We start from the raw sequence: 20,842 nt of genomic DNA, 5'->3' as shown, positions 1-20,842 counted from the left end.
ATAGATGAAGATTATCCGACTTATGAAGGGGATTTCGCGGGAAGTTTCAGACTAATAAAGACAATGAATGGTGTGTTAAGCGTCGGGCTTAGCACAATTATACAGCGGCTTCCAAGGCTATGGGTCCGCCAAATCTTCTAAAGGGAAGTTCCTAGCACGCACAAATGTACTCTTCCGTACATACATAATACTGCCGCGTGAAGAGCATCAAGCCGAGTCGTGGCAGGTTCTAAGACACCCCGCCCTAAATAAAAATAAGTTTTTTTTTTTTTTTTTTGAGGAATTGATGGAAGTGAAACAAACCGATCTAAGATCCATGCGGTGAGGCTCATCTAGATCAAACTGACTATTAACCTCCTCAAGGCGCACCGAGCAAGTTGGGTTAACTGGAGCCGCAAATAACGATACCTGCCGGGGTTTATGGTAAAGCCCGAGTTAAGAACAGAAAAAAAAGGCGAATGAAGGAGAACACGTGATGGATTCTGGCGCCCATACTGTGACCCGAGTGGGCTTATGCGGATTACCACACGTGGTCCCCCCTAGTAAAAGAGATGGTCGTTTCGCGAAACGAGGAACGAGAGGACGAGCGGCCATGTTGGTTTCCGAAGGGGCCGATGACAGGTAGGTTAGCATTTGTTCTCGGGCAATATTTCCTACAGCTGAAATAAGGGGATTGAAACAAGAGGGCTGGAGAAGGGTCTGGTCTCGGTGCCAAGCCCCATAACATAATGACACCATACGATTTGAGGTTGGCGAAAGAGGCCCGGTTGTTCTTGTGGTGCCGTCTTGGAGCACTATTGACTGCGGCTAGCAAAGTTCGCGCGCAATTGTGAAGCCCAAAGTGCAACGCTGAAGAATCTGATTGCATTTTTTAACATTTTTACGTACCTATATGGATCCCCAAAATTGCACTAGAGACAAATGACACAGGAGGTGATAATAAAGCCTAGCGGTTAGATAGTCTGGGCGGTGCGTGGTGCTTTGGTGACAGCCGTGATGGCCGTTGTCGTACGTAGCCTTAGCCGTGCTGCCGAGAATGGGAACACGAAGGAGCTTTTTAAGCTTCTTAACCGATCGTACTACGTTAGGAAGGTAGGGGACAGGTAACGCTTGTCCACATGTACGTATGAGGTGGAGATTGAATATGTAGGTTATGTAGGTTATGTGGGTAATAGGCAGGCAGGCAGCCCTGCATGCAGGAAAGGGCAAAGTTACCTACTTCCATAAGATGGATCAACTGGATCAACTCAATAGATCAACGTTTAGGTACATGAGATAGGTACAAGTAATATAGTAGGATGCAATTAAAAAGTTACATCCATTTAATACAGACATACACTATAAAAATACCCTTCTTTACTTTACTTTAACAATCCACATCAATCAATCAATACTACCAGACCTACATTCAGTATAGTGCAGCCTATGTATACGGGCGTCTTTGTGCTCCCAACTTCGTATTATTGTCATGTGTGGTGTTGTCAGCCTCAGCATTACGAGAGGGATTTTTCCTATTGCTTTTTTTCCCGACTTCTTCGAGATTGAAGATCCTTTTTGGGATTCGTCATCTTTCACCACAAGTAATTCAAAAAAGGGTCCACGCCAACAAACACCGATCTGCCTCATGGTAGCTTAGTCGTATAATCAAACGTCAAACTATCGAAGAAGCTGAAGAAGCGGAGAGGGGCTTGCGGTTCTCTAGTCAAGCCAAGCGACATAGTATGTAGGAGATCCATGGGGAATGCGAGTACGATTTTAAGTTTTGGCGGTCTTTAGAAAATACAGCTGAGGTTGACAAGACAGCCATTGCGCCAACTACAATGGGTCAGCGGTAGCGACATCATTGGCGCAATTATCCTGGTTACATCGTCTCTGGTTGTACTTACAGGAACTTCGTAAATATATGTCCATAAATAGACAAGAATGATACTTTGAGTAAGAGAACAATGATTCCTTTTTCTCGAAAGTTGCAACGACGTAAGAAGCTTTATTAAGAAAGGTTAAGTAATTACACTTGCGACTCTATTTTATTTATTTGTATAGGCGATGATTATAGTATGATTTCTTCTATACCTACTACAAAATAATAAATACATCTAATCCACTATAAATGAAGCCCCGTATAATTTAGGTGGATCTACGTCAGTCAAATCTGGGCAAGGTACCCGGCCAAACTCACGAATGCAAAGAAGGAGGAGCCCTGGAGGTACATCATGTACACCAAGTACCTACCCTAACACACGAAGTCGACCCTACATATGTACCTAACTAACCAGCCTAGCAGATCCAGTAAACCCGCCTAGCCCCCCCTTAAACTCTTTTTTACCTATTACCTATTGCCTACTACCTCCGACCGACCATCAAATTTAGGTTGCTCGCTCTGTTTCGTCGACCTGCAGACCTGCAACGTCCAGTCTCTCGTTTCCTGGCCCATGCCATTATTATTCTTCCAACAACTACAACACAATACCATACAATACAATACCTATTGGCAACGGCGGTTATGCCTCACGCCTTTTTCTTGTCCTTATTGTTTTTTCTTGTCTAGAATTTGCATCAACAATTAGACTTACAGTCCGAGATACCCCTCCCATAAAATCAACAAAAAATACAATACTATTATTGCATTGCAATTTTTCAACTCGCCCGACCTTGTTGAACTGAATTTCCCACCGAGCCCTGTTCCCCGTCCCAATAGCCAGCATCCCCCCGGTGTCCGTCCACTGCCTTCGATTGAGTTACTATTAGAGTTATACCCAAGGAACAACGGTCAAAGCAGTAAATTCAAGGGTACACAAGGGTTCATGGTTGTAATGGTGGTAGAATCACGATAGAAACGACGTTACTACGAATCAATGCTCGGGTTTGGCCTACCATTCTAACGACTACCCGTGCTCGTTTCTCTCTTCTAGGGGCCGACTCCGTGCCATTGGCCCATTGCGCAAGCAATCCCTCCGAGCAATGGCTACAGTGACGAATTCTCCAACGCCGCCGCCTCCCGCCGCTACCTCTCCTCCCAGATCTCTTCAGAGGAAACCTTTGCCTATCCCAAAACTACCCCTCGGCCAACATGAGCGTGGTGAATCTCAAGACAGCTTCGCCGAGAATTCCTTGTCGGCCGCTGCACTCGAGTCGCCGACAATCAGAGCGTCGCCCGTCTCTCCGGTTAGAGTGAATTTTCAACCTGACAACTGGGCGCAGCCGTCAAATGGGAGTATAGAGGGAAGCTATCACTACGTACAACAATATCCTTTGGTGCCTATGGCTGGCGGCGAGCGAGGCGCCATGGGACCTTCGAATGCGCCACCACCCCCTCCTAGTTATACATACGATCAGCCGAGAAATTTAACACCTAAACAAACTTATGCTGGGTCGGGTCATGAGAAGCTACTTAGTCCTACTCTAGCCCAGGCAGAAACAGGCTACCTGGAAGGTGCGGCTGCCCCGGAACAAGAGCGCCAAAGCTTTAGCGATAGTTCTCGTAGCGATGACCCGAACCGACATAGTCGCGAATCGGACACGACGGCGAGTACGCAACAGCCAACATCAACTGACTCATCCGTTGAGACAAGTGCAAGCTCAATTTCTGGAGGTCTTAATGAAGCATGCGAGAGTCGTACTACACCGGAGGACGCGTCCCAAGAAGAATCCTTCACGGAAGGCTCCATACAAGATGGCCAATCCGTGCCTCAATTACAATACCACCATCAGCCTTTTCTTCCGCGAGTCTCGAGTGTGCCTATCGAGTCGAATTCGAGGAATTCTTCTAATTCCGATCTTGTTAACCCGGGTATGGCCATAAACCGTCATTTAACTCCGAATTCTTTCATGAGAAGGAGTTCAATGCCTCGACCGCAATCATCATATTCGCTATATTCCGAATTCGGGCCACGCGGGCGATCTCCAGCCTACGGAGGTGCTCACCCACGAACCCCCTCCGTTCATTCTCGCAGATCACCCGAAACAAGACCGACTTCCTACGCAGAATTGCTCAATGTTCCCTATCCTCAACAAGCTCCTGCTCCCATCACCTTTGACAACTCTTACCTTCGCAACAACGTCGGAAGTAATGCTTCCTTACTCAGCGCGCAAAAGACCCTCGAGATGTATAGACAAAACGTGAAGAAGACGAATGACTTTTCGATACAATATTCTTTCGCCGTCTTCTTAATCTCCACCGCGCAGGAGCAGGGTTTAAATTTTGATGAACCTTCGCGGAGGAAAAGCAGTCCGAAGGGGAGTCCACTTAAAGAAAACCAGGAATCCTCGCCAAACGAGTTGGTTCGAGAAGCAAAAAGTATATTAACAAGGTTGGCCAATGGCGGTTATCCCTTTGCCCAGTATTACCTTGCCGATGGTTTTGCCTCGGGCTTGTTTAACAAGGGCAAGGAAGATTACAACGCAGCTTTCCCCCTCTTCGTTCTGGCTGCGAAGCACGGTCATGCTGAGTCTGGTTATCGTGCTGGTTTATGCTACGAGTTCGGATGGGGATGTAGGAAAGATCCGGCCAAAGCAGTTCAGTTTTTGCGGACGGCAGCATCGAAAAATCATCCAGGCGCCATGACGAGGCTTGGAAAGGCTTGCCTTTCGGGAGACCTAGGCGAGAATCGATACAGGGAAGGTGTGAAATGGCTGAAGCGCGCGACCGAGTCAGCAGATGCTATGTATAACGCAGCCCCTTACCACCTTGGTACATTATACGAAACCGGTTATGGCGATGATATTTTCAAAGACGAGAGTTATGCCGCCGAATTATTTACTCAGGCAGCCGAACTTGGCCATGCTGAAGCGAGCTTTCGTATGGGAGATGCTTATGAGCACGGAAAATTAAATTGCCCTCGAGACCCAGCCTTAAGCGTCCATTTCTATACCGGCGCAGCAGAACGCGGTCACGCTGCGGCTATGATGGGATTGTGTGCGTGGTATATGGTCGGAGCTGAACCTATTTTAGAAAAAGATGAAGAGGAAGCGTACGAATGGGCTCGTCGGTCGGCAGAACTTGGTAGGTCTTAAGATTCCCCTCAACACTGTTCTCCATTTCGCTAATAAGGCTCACAAAACAGGTTTTGTCAAAGCCCAATATGCCGTCGGTTATTTCACCGAAATGGGCATAGGTTGCCGCCGCGATATCCTAGAAGCCAATGTTTGGTACGTTAAAGCAGCCGATGCTGGCGACGAACGCGCGAAGCAACGACTTGCCGCCATCCGAGCAGCCGTGAGCGGTGGAACTCCAATGGACGTTGCCCCGCCACGCAACGGAAAGATGAAGAAAAATCAATCTAAAGACGATAAGGAGTGCGTTGTAATGTAATATATCCTGCGTAACGGAATTCGCAGGCAGAAGGTTGAAAGGCTTTCGAGGACTACGTACGTCTTGCTTTCGGCGACTAAGTACATATCTTGGAAACTGTTCAGAGTAGCTATCCAGGGCTGTGCTATTTAGAATATTCAAAGTCCCAGTCGCTGCCAGTCGCTATCTAGGGACTTTGAATCGAGGGGAGGTCTAGGTTGGAGCAACAGACAGGGGAAATTCATGTGACAAGTATCACAATGCTAAGAGAAGGAGAGAAGAAGAAAAAAGAGGAAATTTCTATTTTTTGCCCTAGATCAAAGGATTCCCCGTCTCATTAAAAGGGACACGGGCGGTTGGACTCGCGCATTTCTGGCACATTTCCGAATAATTGCATTTGCATACGTGATACGAAGCCAGGAGAGTGATGGATGAACGATCCCAGGCTACCGTGTATAGGTTTATACACGAAGAGCTCGACATTGTCTTCCATCTTGCTCGTATCACGAGGCGTTTGTTCTCTCCATTTTTTCACCTTCCATCTCCATCCTTTACTTTTCCTCCTACTATCTATGGGTTGTTAATAAGATGAGACGAGAATAGGCTCCTTTTTTGACATTGGGTGTGGACAAGCGGGCTTCGGACACTACTATTTTTTGTTGCCTAAGATGGTGGTGATGGTTGGAAAAGCCGGGAAGGGGTTTTATACACACATCGGACGCAATTCACAACATGGCATCGCCGTATTCAATTAGCATAGCGGTCTCTTCCGCGCTCACTCACGCACACAATACCCTCCTTTCATTGTTTTTTCCCTCTCCCTCGATGATGATGTGATGCCTTTGGGTGCGCTCTTGTTGTATATATCAGAAAAGGAGCCGATTAATAATATTTTGAAGCCCACGCCCGCCGCCGTGCTGGCGGTCTGTGCGCGTGCGTGTGGATTGCTGGGACAAGATGAAAAGCCTATGATCGACTATTGTGACTTCTTAACTGATCGACCTACCTAGTATCTCGGAGTTTTTGTGACTTCGCTTGACGGTGGGGAATAGTAGACTGATTCGTATTCATATCCACACTTTTCGTTTTTTTATATAAGTGGTACCCAATTGCTAAGGCTTTGTAATACCCGATGCCCATGTAGAAATAATGGGTTCTGAGGTCGGCGACGAGAATAAGTATAAGTAGGTATGGAATATGTATGATGATGGGGCTCTGGGGTTAAGGCGGTATTGGGTCCTGAATGGGATCGACTTCAATTCGAGGAAGGCCTCATACGATACTTACTATACGACAAAAGGATCAACAACGGACTCGGCGGTATAGCCTATTGTAAGCGTGTGCTGTCGTTGATTCTAACACAACTAGACCATGACTACTGCTCCCCACGCTAGAATATCACCGAGTTGGTTTGTACTACGAAATAAAATGTCTCAATCAAAAGTATTCGGCTAAACCAATAGCAGTATACCAAGTACAGATCACATATCAATAGTTTACTACTACACATAACGCAAGGCGATATTTGTCTGGGGCAGAAAGAATCACTCAATTCATAATACAAGCATCATGCAAAAATTAGATAAATGCGAACTACTATTATATTATCCCGTGTCCTATACGCCATGCAATGAACCCTAGACTCTTAATCGAAGTAATGATGAACGCGAACGCCTAGTCATCATTCATGGCACCTAAAAAAGCAGTAGCCGCTAAACTCTCTCTCACCTCTTACAGCTCGTCACCGGATATCTAAGTTGTATGAATGTACAACTTCAAGAGCTCGATTTAGACTCAACTTCGCTGCCCAATTCTCCGGGTTTCTTAGGATCGACAAGAGCCGAGTATCTCTCGTCACCCCAACGAGCTCCAATTGTGACCCATACGTGCTTGCTGGGTCCACTATGAACCGTCTCGCGGGAACCGGTCCACTGTTGGCGGTGTTCGCGATCCATATTACTATTCCCTAAACCACCGTTCGTAACCCACTCTTTAACAATATTCTTAATGAATTCAATCTTTCGACGGAAGTCATTAGCGGCGGGGATGCCTTGTAGCATGGGGTTAATATCCGGTCGCTTGCGCGTAGCATTACGCGTTGGTCGGATAGCCGGCTTGGTAGCAAAATTGAGAAGTGTCTGCAAGGGATAGGACAAAACAGCTCGTTCGTCGAGTGCGGTCTCATCCAATTCGCCCGTAGTTGCCAATTTCTCAGCTGCTTCCTGAGGAAGATGCCAGAAATGGCACCAAGTCCCGGTTGCATCAAGGACAATCTTGGTATGATCAGGGAAATTGAACTGGAGGTGCCCGTCCGCGAAGACCCAGCAACCAACGTCTCCAATTCTTTGGTAGAAAGTGACTACATCGCACGGAGGCATCGTCTGTTTGGTCGAAGTGGGAATTTGTATTAGACCAGTGTCGTCAGTCGTATTATCTTGGTCTCGGCCATATGCCATCATATAGTTGGCAAACTTTTTCCATAGGATTAAGTGTTCCCGCTTTCGATAATCGTAAATGTCGCGACCGACCGGTATCTTCCCCGGCGTACCATCTTCAGCGATGCTAATCTTAAACTGTGAAGGATGAACAAAGACAGTAGATAAGCCGGCCTCTCCACTGTTCTCGTAAAATTGTACTGCCTGAGTCATGGGTACAATCTGGTTTCTATCGGGGTATCCAGGATCGTGCCGTCGCGCGCAGTGTTGTTCTGCCTCTCGAACCAAGATGCAACTAGGCGGCAATGTAACAGTCTTGCCTCCCTTAGCGCTGCCAGGTATGCTCTTCAGTACGCAACCCACGCTTCCATCATTCAGGATATAACCTAAGCCAAACTTGTTGGAATAGTCTACCCACTTCACAACGATATGGGGCGGAGAAGGTGTCGGTGCCTTACCCACAATCGCCATTGATCTTGAGTTTAGAGCTCGTTCAAGCTCACTTTGCAAAGAATGAAGCCTATCCAACACATAGTCAGGCTGCGTCTCTGGTACTGCCATCTTGCGTTCTGTTGATCCGAAGAGTGTTCCAGTAAACGCTGCTGTTGCACTGGGCGCCGCCGCACGCTCGCTTTGTTTTCTCTGGATTGGGGCTTCGTCCCTTGGTGTAGAAGTAGGTGCTGATACTTCCGCTGATGCAATACGGTGGGAGCTAAGCGTCGAAGGCAATATGGTTGTTCTCGATGCGAGTCGGCTCTCTGTGGCGGCCTTGGGAAGCTCACGCCTGGTACGTGATCGTACGCTACTGCTAGCACTAGGCGCGGGCATTTCGCCCAATGCACGAGATCGAGGCACACCAGCAGGCTTAGTTGGCCTACTCTGTGCTCGCTGTTGCGCCGCAAAACTCTGAGGTGGGGCTCGCATTAAGCCGTTGGCTCCGGATTGTGTTCCAGTTTCCTCCTCCTCATTCGTAACCGACTGAGCTGGCCGAGACGGCACCTGGACGAGATTTTGTTCTTTGCTAACCTCTTCATAAGGTCTGTAAACAATACCTTCGGCCAGTGGGATGATTGGAGTTAATCCAGCCTTTTCTTCGAGAGCAACCTCTCTCCACGTACTCTTATATGTCAATGGCATAGTGTTCCAGGGGCCAACCTCACAGTTCTTGCACATTTCTTTCAAATTGCGCAGGTTCTGGGAGGCCATCTTTGGTGTAAGGTCTATAGTATAAAATTGATCGCCATCGGGCGGATAATCCCGCAACTTTGTTGTCATCTCCGCCGAGGACGGGACATACCCTGAAAGGAAGAAGTCATGTTGGACAATTGTGTCGGGGTCTGGTCGTCTATCTGCTTCTTCCAGCATGGTAGCAACAACATCTTTCGCCTCTTGTGAGATGTATTTGTTAGAACTCTCGGGTTTAGGCCATTCGTAATCGCGATTTCTCGCTCGGCGATAGATTTCATCGGTGGTTGAAGATTGAAAGGGCGGCTTAGAAGTGAGCATCGCAAACCTAATACCATATGTTAGTAACAATTCGCTCACAGCCCGCCAGGTTAGCCTCACATAATGATACCCAAACTCCATATATCAACCATATGGTCATGGCCCTTCTTCCCCTTCTCTAGAATTTCCGGGGCAATATAATTCGGCGTCCCGCACAGCGTAGTTCGACGAATTGTTTGCATGTCCTTGCCCGTCACCAGTAATGCAGCCAAACCAAAGTCGCCAATCTTCGCGTTCATATCCTTGTCGAGGAAGATGTTACCCATCTTCAAATCTCGGTGGATGATACCCTTGGCGTGCATATATTTGATAGCACCTGCAATCTGCACCGAGTAAAATCGAACTTCCGGCTCCGTTAAACCCTTTCTTCGCTTGACCATGTCCATTAATGATCCATTTGGGCATAATTCGAGGACAAGATAGGTACAGCTTTCAAAAGAAAAGGCTCTGAGGAATTGTACGATGTTTTGATGCTTCATCTTGGAGTGGATTTGCAGCTCCGTTTGAAACTACCTCGGTTGTTAGCATCAAGCACGACTTCAATAACCTTGTCGTAAAACTGACCTTTTGTTCCATCTTCGACGGCATCTTGCTCCTAACAATTTTCAACGCATACTTCCTCTTACCCTTGCTCGTCGGGAGGTAACCTTCATAGCACACAGCGAAACCACCCTTTCCAAGCATTTTTCCAACTTGATAACCAGCCCCATCTTTTCGGTCGAAGCTCGGTGGTTCGTAAACGATGGGAGGCGGCTGTGGAGGAGTTTCTTTTTCTTTCTGGACGGCCTTCGGAGCTGGTGCGGCCTTAGCTTTAGCGGCATCAGCCGTCCGATATGGCAGCTGAGCATTGGTATCCCTCGGAGACAAAGCGTCCGCATTGGCTGCGTGCCTCGCCGCCAAAACTCGATCCGCCATGGGGATACCGAGTTGGCGAAGCACTAGGGAAAGTTAAATGTAGCAAAGTGGGAGCTCAATGGGCGAATTTCTATAATGGTGGCGCTTGGATTCCTAAACATAATGATTAGTTGGGTCGTTACGCTAGAGACACGAAGCCTTCGTTTCTAACCGTTAGAGGTCGCGAGAGAAGAAAAGGAGAAGAATAAGCTCCCGACTAGACAACTTAAAGCGAATAGGAACTTATAAGCTTTCGGTATGTGAAGCTTAAATAATGACAAGCTCAAACTCAAGTTTAGAGCACTTTCCACGTTGGCGGTGAGCTAAGTTCTACTTGACAGCATGTGTAGGGTTGTCGGTAACACATAAATGAATTAATCAAAATACTTACAAGTTGTAAATAGCATCGGAATCGGGTATCAAGCCAGTAAGATAGATAAGCACTCGTAATGCAAAATGCAGCTCGTTCGGTCCAGCTACGCGTAGCAACGATATTGTGAGGAAAATGAAAAGAGAGTATGTATTTTAGTTTCTAACCCGTTAGTGGTCGGTGTTGTACGAAGCAACGTGCACGCTGAAAAGTGGTCCATTCATTTACAAGTAAACGCTAGCAGCCGTTGGGGAGGCAACCACCAGAGAGCTCCAAAGCTAATAAATTTTCTTGGCAGTAACCCCAATTTGGCATGTACCTGCAGTGTCCACACTTCTCAAGTTAGCGTCAATCTCTATCGATAAGATTATAATGCTTCAGCCCCAAGTCAATTGATCAGATACATCCGAAACATCCAGGCATCCCACCGTCATTATTTATTTCGGTCTCATTTTCCTTCTCTACAGCATTAATACTCACGACCTCGGTCTAGTAGAAATGCATGCCGCTCCCTGAAAGTGCATTCAGTCTTCGGCGGGGATATTGTGTATATCACCAAACCGAAAACTCTTCAGGTACCTCATAGTACCTAGAGGAAACGAGGCGATATGGTAGCATTACCATTGTTCAAACTAGGCTCTTTATTTCTAAGACATATTTCAAAATATGGCGCTGTATGATAATCAATTACTTCGCATATATTATGTAGAATCTAATAAATTGCTAACAACAACGCCCAGAATCGAATCAAAGTGCAAGCCCATGACCATCCGGGATTCCGACGTTTTGCTGCGAAATATGGCCAACACATTCACCAATTGAACATGCGCCTTTCGGTAGCGCTTCTCCGAAACGTCGAGGCAGAGATGAGAGCAAAGGAAAAGGCTGAAGCACCTACAGTAAAAACGAAAGAACAAATAGAAAAGGATGAGGGGATCCGCGCTAAGCATGGCACGACGAACCAAGAGACGCGTGCTAAAAAGACAATACCTATAATAAGTGTTTGGAAGAGAAAATTCAGACCTCTACCAGAAGCTAAGGCAGTTGATTTATTTGCGGACGTAATCGGGGATACCTTTATCCTTTTCGTAGCATCTGCTCTGATCTTATACGAAACCCTGAGATCGTCAAGCAAACCAGACTCCAACCTTGAGAAGATCAAAGAGCTCAATGCTCGCTTCGAAGAACTTGATAAGAGAGAAAAGGAACTCGAGGAGGCCGAAAAGCGGCAAGAGAACCGAATGTTGATACTTGAGCAAGCGTTACTGAAGGAGTTTAAAGATCCGAAGACTCAAAAACCCATACTGTCCATAGCATCACCATCCACATGAAAGTTATAGGAAAAGCTCGTTGGACTTATGCTGGCCTCATAATTATGGTCGGCATATTCATCCCAAAAATTATCACGACTGTATAAAACCATAGACACGTGGAGACGGCATTGCGAATCAAGGTCAGAAACTTGGACATCGCCATTTAAAAGCTGATAGAGCACTATATAATGAAAACCCACCTCCTACACATTGTATATATTACAGAGGTATCCCGATAATATCTCAATATAGAAAGAAATCAGAAGCTCTCCGTTCAATTAATTACGGTTAGCTAACACTTCATTCAGAACGATTTTCATACCATCAAAGTGGAATAGGTGCATATCCCTTATACATGAGAGCCCAACAGACGTACACATGTACATATGTATGTCTGTGTACCTGCGGCTCTAAGGAAGTCTACAGGTATACACAACGGAAAGAACAACCAACACCAAATTTAGGTTGGCAAGGTGGAGTAGGCCTTCAGCTATAACCTTATTTCACTTTTTGTGGTACATACCTAGGTATGTAGTCATCTAACTTAACGTTAAATTCCATGTATACCCTCACATGAAAAATACCCTGTGGCGTTACGTCTATTACAACTAACCTGTGGACAAATTACCGATGTGGTACTTACCCGTACAACATGAACATGAAATTGGGAATTTCGTCAAATCCTTTGATATGCTACTCCCTACGCAAGCGCCCGGAATGGGCCACTCTTGCCTCTACCATTATACAAAATAAAAACGCCACGTGGAAAGGTATAACCGCTGCACTGTTTCAAGATCCCGATAGCCCGATGCAAAGCAGCACTAAGCTAGATAGCAGAGAGAAAACTTGACCACCATGACATGGCCCTACCTCTACGAAGTCCCGGCGGCCAACCCCGAAGAGTGCTTCGTGTTATCTTGCTATCGCCGTCAGATATCGGCACTGATGATTGTAAAGACCGGATTCAGCGGTTGTATCATCTCAGTGGAGGGCAGGATATCGCCATTGTCTTCTTACTTAAGCAAGCAAAGGGCCAGGCGAATCCAATGACAGCGTTCATGATGCTTCAACTGAGGTGAGACACAGTCTCTTCTCAGCACACCTGATTCCTGGTTACATAGGCTGATATGAAAAAAGTCTTGTTGGGGAGTTTGAAATGCCCATCATCCCCGTAAGCTCGATCCAGGCTGTGCAACCAAACCTGATGGCATTTTACCATCAAATCAGTAGCGGCAGTAGGGCCCCTAGAACGACGAATCCAGCCCAATCCCTCCTCCCATACTGCTCAGACAGGCCACCACTATCAGAACATGCAGTTAATGTCTTGACCGATATTACATCCAGTATGGGGACCCTATTAGATACTGTGTCAACACCGGCCGGGCAGACGGAAATAGCCACATTCTTGGAAAACGACTCAGAGAGTATCGTGTCGTTCTGGGCAAAGGAGTATCTCGTCGAATAACTGGTCTTCACATATCTTTAATTTCCCGTGGTCGACGCCATGGTTATGTTTAGCCTGGGTGTTGCGTAATACCAGATTCAGCCCCAATGGTGGATATCTTCACGACATGGAGACGGGACAGATTGCAGCGCGCTTGGCGAAACTAGCTGTTCTGCATCGAACCAATCTGCTCCGCGAGGTCTTATTCGAAACGAGGGGCGCTAAATGTAATTTCTGTAAGGCCTCAGTCAATGGGGAAAGTGCTTGGACTGCTGTAGCTTGAGTTATTCCTTTCGACAACAACATTTAGAGAGGTAGCCAATACAAACCGGATACCGGTGTGGCGGTGCCATGGCTATTGTCAGAAGACGCTTGTGGTGATACTTCTGTTATTCGCGGCATAAACTCAATCATGACAACAAGAGCCCCCATTGGTTAACCCTCATTATTTAATTACAATCTACAATTGCTGTTACAGTGAGTGGCACGGGATCGTGTGGATAATATGAAGATAAGCAAATATGACTGTGGCAAGCATCTGCGAAGTGAACTACCCTACGGGGCATGTTGATGTCGTCAGCAGGGAAAAGCTCCGAAGTTGGCGTAGAAATGGGGAGTGGGGATATAGGAATTGGGACTGCAACTGTGACGAGAATAGCTGCCAACATCCGAAGAAATGATGATCGAGCAGGGCATGAACATAGCCCGGATTGTGTTCTTGCTGCTTATGCAGACGGTGATCATTGATTGAGAATTACTATCCGGAGTTGATAAGACCAAATTGACAAGGAACCGTTCTTCAATAAATACGAAGTATTCGAGAATAAGTTGAATAGATTCAGGGTATGACGACGAGGGTTCACAGACAACGTGTTGGGGGGAAGCGATGCTACACATATTCTTCAACGCTTGACCCGCCCCAGTGGATTCGTATGATATAGATGAAGCTTTGGACTCGTAACTCGATTCTTATTGGGGTGAATAAACTTGATAGGAGATTTGGAAAACGTGGGCGGAAATTGACCGGTCACCTGCTATCTAGGTGATTATTTTGCTGTAGAAAAGCGTTGATTGGTCGATGAGGTACAGCGAATGAAGTACGCCATTCTCAATATTCATGTGGCTTCCCGAGCACAAAGTCCAATCAGGATCCGGCAGCAACCGCCGACGAGAACAAACTCACCAATGGAAAATAAGCTCACACTAGGTTATGTAGCTTCCTTCCCGGCACACCGCATACAATACTTGCATACGGGATGTGACGCGACACACCAAGTATGTACCTACCCACCTACTTTCCGCTACTCTCTACATGGTACATATGTACTCTGTCCTACTGTCGTACAGAACCTTACCTTAGGTAGATCGAATTGACCGCATCGCCCCCTCATTTTCCTTATTCTCTCCCCAGTTCGGTTCGCATCAAAATCAGCTGACGATGCACTGCTTCTATCTACACTGCACTATCAGATCGACAAGACGCTAATGTGTGGTGATGGCTAAAGCAAACACTTTAGTTATCAAATAATTGTCCATTTCGGAATTACTATTCGGTGGTTCTTCATTTATGACTAGGTAGAATGTGGAAAGGGAAGGGCCCCCATCGCTTGGGGGCTTTACTTACTCAAACGACTAGGCAGCGATCCAACGGACAATGGGTCGACTTCGATCCTTCTGAGTAGGCTTAGATATCGATTGAGGTGTTACGATATTCGAATACCAAAAGACAGGAGTTCTAACTCGATTCGCAATTGAAGCCTTCGATGCTTTAAAAGACGAGAGGATGTAGTGGTCGGACCTCTTCTCGAATTCCCAACCCCTAGTCAACTAAACCCCGGTCGGTAGCCCCCTCAACTTTATCGAGCCATCGATGAATGGAGGACCTGGGCGGCTCCATTGCCATACCCTGCTCGTATCCTGGATTTATATTCCTTCATTAGGTCTAGTCTCCCGGATGATGGCAACGAACCCTGGCTATTAACAGGCGGTCGATCTTATCTGGACCTTGCCTAAACCCGATCTGCCGCAATATGTTCCCCTGCGAAACTCTCCAGCGTTTGGAACTGCGCTGGGCAACCGGAAAACTTCGAATAGCTCGTCTCAAATGCCTGAGACTTCTCGAACACCACTGCCTCGATTTCTTTACCCCTTCAGAAGCTGACATGTCACAGCTCGATCAATTCAGCTAGGCCGGTCATGTATATGCGTATTGAAAATATGCTGTGGTGTACAACGCGACACAGTCTCCGACAGGGAATTACTGGGCGAGGTGAGACTTGTTCTTCGGAGCCGCGCCTTGCCGAAAGCCCCAAGGTCTCAATGAATCCTTCTAGCATCATCGAAGTACCTTAGCAGGTACCGAATTGTTCTCAGCATAGAAAAAGCAAACATAACGCATAATTTAGCGGTAATTTAGGTCGGGACATCAATAATGTACCTGCCAATTAGTCCGCCAGCAATTTATAGTCATATTCAGTACCTGTTTTTCCGGCGGGCGATGAGTGTACCCCCTATTTACTATATTCATTAAATCCGTCAATTGCGACAGCGAAAAAAACGCTCAGTAACAATTCGGGGGCTAGGACGGCAGAGCAACTGAATTACCGCTTACGGATTGCCATTGCAATGTTAGGTACAATGCTATTGCTCGTACCCCTGTAGACGGGGGTTGAGAGCCGGGGGTAATGGGGGGTTGTTATGCAGCAGAAGCACTCAGATTGAGCCTCTCATTGGCTGCGCAAAGACTTGTAGCCGCCCAGGAAAAGCCAATCACTTCGGTCCTCTACTACACTGGCTATTCTCAACGACCATCTGGGCGGCCGTAATCTCGAGAATACCCAATACCTAGTCCCTACAGTATGCACCATTGCCGCCTATTCACGTACCCGCTTAGCCAGGCCAAGATGTTCACTGCTGTTTTTACCCAATGGACAGCAAGTTCACATACTGTATCCACCGTAGCCCAGACTGTGACGAGAGCTCTTCTGGTTGATACTCATCAGGCTCTAAACTATTTCGGGTTATATGTCCATTCTGCACATCATGAAGCAGGGCGCAACCCCCATGGCATCTGCGAAGAGCCGGCCACATACATAGATACATCTACCCATCTACCCAGCATATTTCTTTTCTCTCGTATGTAAGTACATACACATATCTCTTGGCCCTGCAAGCATTGGTTCTCAAAGACGGCGGTCTCGGCGTGGGCTAGTGAGACTCTATGCGTTTCCCAGAAGACCCACTGTCCTTGTTCGCTTTCTTAAACTCTTGCATGCCACTTCATGTCTGAAGATTCTCGGAGCTACCCTTCCATACATGAAGAAACTCGGAACACCTCCTCTCGAGTATCATCGCCCTGTCTGATCCTCAACCCTTTTCATGCGATGAGCTAGAGCCCCATAAGCCCTAGTGCTAATTAGAACGACTTGGACGAGCTATGACATTGATGCCCCTGTGGAGCACTCACGAACGCTTACAGTTACGACTTCAAACATCGGCTTGCCGTCTCATGTTCAGCTAACGTCACACCTCGAAAATAAAGTGGTGGATTGTACATAGAATATACCTCCCAAGCAGGGGCTGGAACTAAGACTTCGTGGATGATACCGATGCCGCTCGGATGCCTGCTGTCGTTATAGACAAGATCTCAAGAACGTGGATCTCAGACGAAGCTTAGCACTCATCGACCCAGAAACGTCAGATACGCCACCCCGGCTCATATCAGTCGGTTCTGACACGAGCCTCCCTCAACGGGAGCATCGCTCCCAACAGGGGATAAGAACCCGCCAAGCGGGCCCCAATATAGCCTCCCAGTACCCCCGTCCGGGCCTGGACTTTTCCCAATTGGACCTCTCGTCTCTTATTCTTTTTTTTCTTCTTCTTCCTCTTGCCAGCGCTGTGCACTCGCCGTTTCGATAGCATTCTTTAATATCGATTCTTTTTTCCCCTTCTCTATTCTATTCTACGTTACGCAGGTCCGGCTACCTAGCAATTTACCTTCACTTCGACGCCGTTCTGTTACCTTCGCTTCTTCGCACCCGGGTGTGTTTTTATTTTGGAATTCATTGAGAGCCGGGCGCTTGGATCGTTTGGAGCTTCAGGAAGAAGAGAAAGGAAAAGAGAGAACGAGAAAGACCATTGGGAAAGACTCGAAGAGCAGGAATACAAGACCAATTTTTGGAAAGGATATTTGAAAAAGGACAGCAAAAATGGGAAGACTTATCAAGAACCACTGGGCCAGACTCATTGCTCTCACGGCTGCAGCTTGTACGTGGTTACGAATGCCAGGGATATTTTGACATTTACTAACAGAAATTTCTAGATCAAGTTGCTTCCGCACTAGAGGGATTCTTCTGGCCTAAGATATTCTTCGACTTCCTTACGAAAACGTTAGATCCGGCCGTGAAGCCGGTTCCTGCGTTACAAATTATCAACCTACTCTTGGGGTTATGGATATTCGCATGGGAGTGGCCGCTAGGCCTCATCGCCGGTTCTTCGATCCACCGCAGCCTCGAGGCTCGACTCGCTTCGTTCCCGCTAGCATCGCTCGCTTCCATCCTCCTTTACCAAGGAACTAACCCTGCTATCTACTACATAGTGGCGATGGTCGTTTACTTTTGGGCATACAGCGAAGGCGAAATTATCTGCGCTAAACCATGGACTCTGCCGCAACGAGGCCGCCCCGGCGGTTCCAAGGCGTAGAGGTAGATACGGCGACTACCTCACGCCCGATCGAGCGGATTGCACCTGGGTCGTGTACATGTCAAACTAGTTTCGCCTCTTTTTATCTTCACATTCCCATATTTTAGCGTGGGATTGGGTTCTTATGAACCCTTTTGTGAAGAAAGGGGACGAGACCGCTGTACATACGAAACAGCTCCTCAAATTTCTACTTCTGAGGAATGAATATAAAACCCCTGATGTATCTGCATTACCATATATAAACTTGGCATCGTCTGTTTATAAAGAAGAAAAAAGAAAACAAAGCGTTATTATCAATAATTTAGGAACTACCATCTACTGTGGTTTCTACTCTCCCATCGAATTTCCAAGGCATTTACACACAATATACCGGCGTTGATAGCTATTTATTTTTGGAGGCATTTTGGGGGTACTTTTGCCAGTTGGCATGAAAGAGGAGGATACAACACCGGGTGTTTGCATTTGAGGAGGGAGAGGATATTTACGAATGAAGCATGATTGCGATACGGCCGGCTTCACCCTATATGCGGGAGTATGTATATCTGATGGTGGTCGTAGTAGTAGTATTGGAAATGGTGGTGGCTGTGAAGCACATACATGCACATAGCATACATCCTACGATGCTCGTGTAGCGCACCCTATAACTAATAATACCAACGTAGTGAAACCACACTTATTTTTCTTAATTATTGGCTGCAGCACTTTACGAGAGGTCCCCAACGAAAGTGAAAAAGTAAATATTTCCAGTAGTATTGTAATGAAAGAAAGAGAGGGTCAGGGTATCTCGATGGGGGCGGCGTGGACCAATATGGCGGTTTCATATGCTAGCGAGGTGATACCATAGCTGGATATTTCTACCAGGTTGCGAAACACCCCTGCGTGAGGCTCGGGTCAAGGCAACTTGAACTACGACTAATTTGTACGCAGAGCCTTGGTAATAGAGATCGCTTCGAATTAATTAATGAAGGCACGATTACATCATTCACGGATTAATTGAAATGAAGTCATAGTTGATTTGAATCAATTGGGATTCATTTGTCGCTAGCAACGACTATTTTGCAAATCCATCGCGAAATCTTTCCTCGTTGGCACAGCTGGTAGCTACCTAACAGGGTTGTAATCATCGCTTGCAAAATTCATCTGGTTGATGAGTTGTAGGGCCAATCGATCATGACGCCCCAACAGACCTAACTGCGGCTTCATCGATTTGCAGCAAGTTGGTCTTGTGAAGGACAGCGCAACAGCTTTTCTCTGGCGCTGCCTGTGAAGGAGCGCATAACTCTATCTTGCAACTTGTCCAGCGACAATGGAGCCTTGCTGGGCATCGTTCTTGGGTCCTTGGCGCTCAGGGAACTATTTGAGTTATGGTGGTTAGCAATTGTGTAAGACCTTTACGGTATCAATTTAGAAAAACGGTTAGTCTTACCTCGGATTCCTGGATGCTACCGCTCTCTAGTATCTTCTTAATGACTTCATCTTCGTTGGAAACACCGAACTCGTTCTCGAGTGTTGACTTGGACGCGCCATCCATCTGGCCTTGTGCTCCTTGCCTATTGACACAACAGGTTAGCCGCCGTCTTCAATTGAGTGGATCAATGTTGGATGTTGCATGAATTGGGAGGGCTTCGAATTGGTTCCTGGCGGTTAAGGCGAGGTAGTCGCTCAATGACACCCGTTTTGCCGCGAGCTGGACCGGATTTGGGGGCCGACCGTTGCAGATTTGAAGGATTGGTGGTACACATTCAGCTCGCAAGCGCTGGGGCGGCAAAGTATTGAAATCGATGGGAAGAGGGCAGGAAAACACAACGTCGTATTACAGGTGCGCCTTATCGCCTCGTCTGCTGAATTGGGGATATGATTTGACCGATCCCGATACAACACCATCGTGTTCCGAAGGATGAGGATCGGGGAAGAGCCCGAGGGAAACAAGAAAGCACGTGCCAAGGTAGGACTTACTTGTGTGTGACAAAGATCTTGAAGGCGGAGATGAAGTGGGCCATGGGAACGGACTTGTCGTTCTTCCACTTCTTGTAGGTCTCAATGTCGTCGACGAAGATGATGAAGTCCTCGTCCTTGCCCTTGTAGTGGACCTTGACTTGAGTAGCTTCTCCCTTAGTCATGATGGGCGATTTGTATTGAATTCGAATGAAGAAATGGAATGGTAAATTGTAGGTTTAGATGACGATTGTCTTAATACTTTTTCTGATTATTCGAATCGAGACGTAGATGGTGTTAGATTGGATATGGATAGTTGGTGAAAAGGATTGAATGTGAATATTGTTGGTTGAAGATCGTGATTATGATGGAATTGAGTAAGTTGAATGAATTGAGGGGAAATAAAGAAAAGCTAGAAAAAAAGCTCTATCTAGGTAGGCATACAAAGCTTCAAATATGGCTACAAGTAAAGCTGTTCTTGCCTTTTCCATGGTTAGCTGCTCCATTCGATCATCATGTGGCATGCTCTTACCAAACGGCAGCAACTACGTCATCATTTACATACAAACCAAGCCTGTATGTACCTTGCCCCTCTAAGCTGTGCTCAATACTGCTGTTTGTACCTGCATCTACTCCCCCGGCGATATGACTGACGTCACCGGCGGAGCTTGGGACAAGGATCTACAAGGGAATTTAGACACGACCAAGCCCTTTCACCTTATTGCCTGTGCTTTTTACTTGGTACATCAGGATTTTGGCGAATAATTTAACTTCGAAAGCACTGGAATAAGACAGAGAAGTGCATCAGATATTGTCATTTGAATGTACCTGCTACGTGGCTAAGACAAAGGATCAACGTTAGCCTAGGTACCGACATACCAGACGGGAGCAGCCGACCATCACCGAAACAAAACTAGATTAGTTGATGAAATGGTGTGAGGAGGTATGTAAGTG

General features: G+C 46.7%; 6 protein-coding genes across 6 annotated transcripts; 4 read left to right on the top strand and 2 right to left on the bottom strand.

The window, feature by feature from the left end:
- The first annotated feature begins 2,833 nt into the window (after positions 1-2,833).
- Positions 2,834-5,457, top strand: F4822DRAFT_382100 (HCP-like protein). The gene is made up of 2 exons (XM_051456419.1): positions 2,834-5,002; positions 5,064-5,457. Exons 1-2 carry the CDS (start codon positions 2,962-2,964, stop codon positions 5,309-5,311), a joined length of 2,289 nt encoding a protein of 762 aa, XP_051310838.1. The 5' UTR covers positions 2,834-2,961; the 3' UTR covers positions 5,312-5,457.
- Positions 5,458-6,838: 1,381 nt separating this feature from the next.
- Positions 6,839-10,667, bottom strand: F4822DRAFT_417192 (kinase-like protein). The gene is made up of 4 exons (XM_051459420.1): positions 10,517-10,667; positions 9,796-10,239; positions 9,292-9,740; positions 6,839-9,238 (listed from the first exon to the last, which is right to left on the bottom strand). The coding sequence occupies exons 2-4, from the start codon at positions 10,144-10,146 to the stop codon at positions 7,066-7,068; spliced, it is 2,973 nt and encodes a 990-aa protein (XP_051310837.1). The 5' UTR covers positions 10,147-10,239; positions 10,517-10,667; the 3' UTR covers positions 6,839-7,065.
- A 228-nt stretch (positions 10,668-10,895) lies between these two features.
- F4822DRAFT_417190 (optic atrophy 3-like protein) lies at positions 10,896-12,147 on the top strand. Its single transcript, XM_051459419.1, has 2 exons — positions 10,896-11,169; positions 11,236-12,147. The coding sequence occupies exons 1-2, from the start codon at positions 11,104-11,106 to the stop codon at positions 11,824-11,826; spliced, it is 657 nt and encodes a 218-aa protein (XP_051310836.1). The 5' UTR covers positions 10,896-11,103; the 3' UTR covers positions 11,827-12,147.
- Positions 12,148-12,370: 223 nt separating this feature from the next.
- On the top strand, positions 12,371-13,323 carry F4822DRAFT_382082 (uncharacterized protein). The gene is made up of 3 exons (XM_051456418.1): positions 12,371-12,578; positions 12,646-12,883; positions 12,946-13,323. The coding sequence occupies exons 1-3, from the start codon at positions 12,461-12,463 to the stop codon at positions 13,271-13,273; spliced, it is 684 nt and encodes a 227-aa protein (XP_051310835.1). The 5' UTR covers positions 12,371-12,460; the 3' UTR covers positions 13,274-13,323.
- Positions 13,324-17,317: 3,994 nt separating this feature from the next.
- On the top strand, positions 17,318-18,641 carry F4822DRAFT_382041 (uncharacterized protein). Its single transcript, XM_051456417.1, has 2 exons — positions 17,318-17,518; positions 17,574-18,641. The coding sequence occupies exons 1-2, from the start codon at positions 17,461-17,463 to the stop codon at positions 17,951-17,953; spliced, it is 438 nt and encodes a 145-aa protein (XP_051310834.1). The 5' UTR covers positions 17,318-17,460; the 3' UTR covers positions 17,954-18,641.
- Positions 18,642-18,963: 322 nt separating this feature from the next.
- On the bottom strand, positions 18,964-20,404 carry F4822DRAFT_417184 (shwachman-Bodian-diamond syndrome protein). The gene is made up of 3 exons (XM_051459418.1): positions 19,910-20,404; positions 19,380-19,503; positions 18,964-19,306 (listed from the first exon to the last, which is right to left on the bottom strand). The coding sequence occupies exons 1-3, from the start codon at positions 20,071-20,073 to the stop codon at positions 19,235-19,237; spliced, it is 360 nt and encodes a 119-aa protein (XP_051310833.1). The 5' UTR covers positions 20,074-20,404; the 3' UTR covers positions 18,964-19,234.
- Positions 20,405-20,842: the final 438 nt, after the last annotated feature.

This window comes from Hypoxylon trugodes (assembly GCF_022578975.1).
Source record: "Hypoxylon trugodes strain CBS 135444 unplaced genomic scaffold F4822scaffold_9, whole genome shotgun sequence".
NCBI lineage: Eukaryota > Fungi > Ascomycota > Sordariomycetes > Xylariales > Hypoxylaceae > Hypoxylon > Hypoxylon trugodes.
This window is presented reverse-complemented; position numbering and strand designations above follow the sequence as displayed.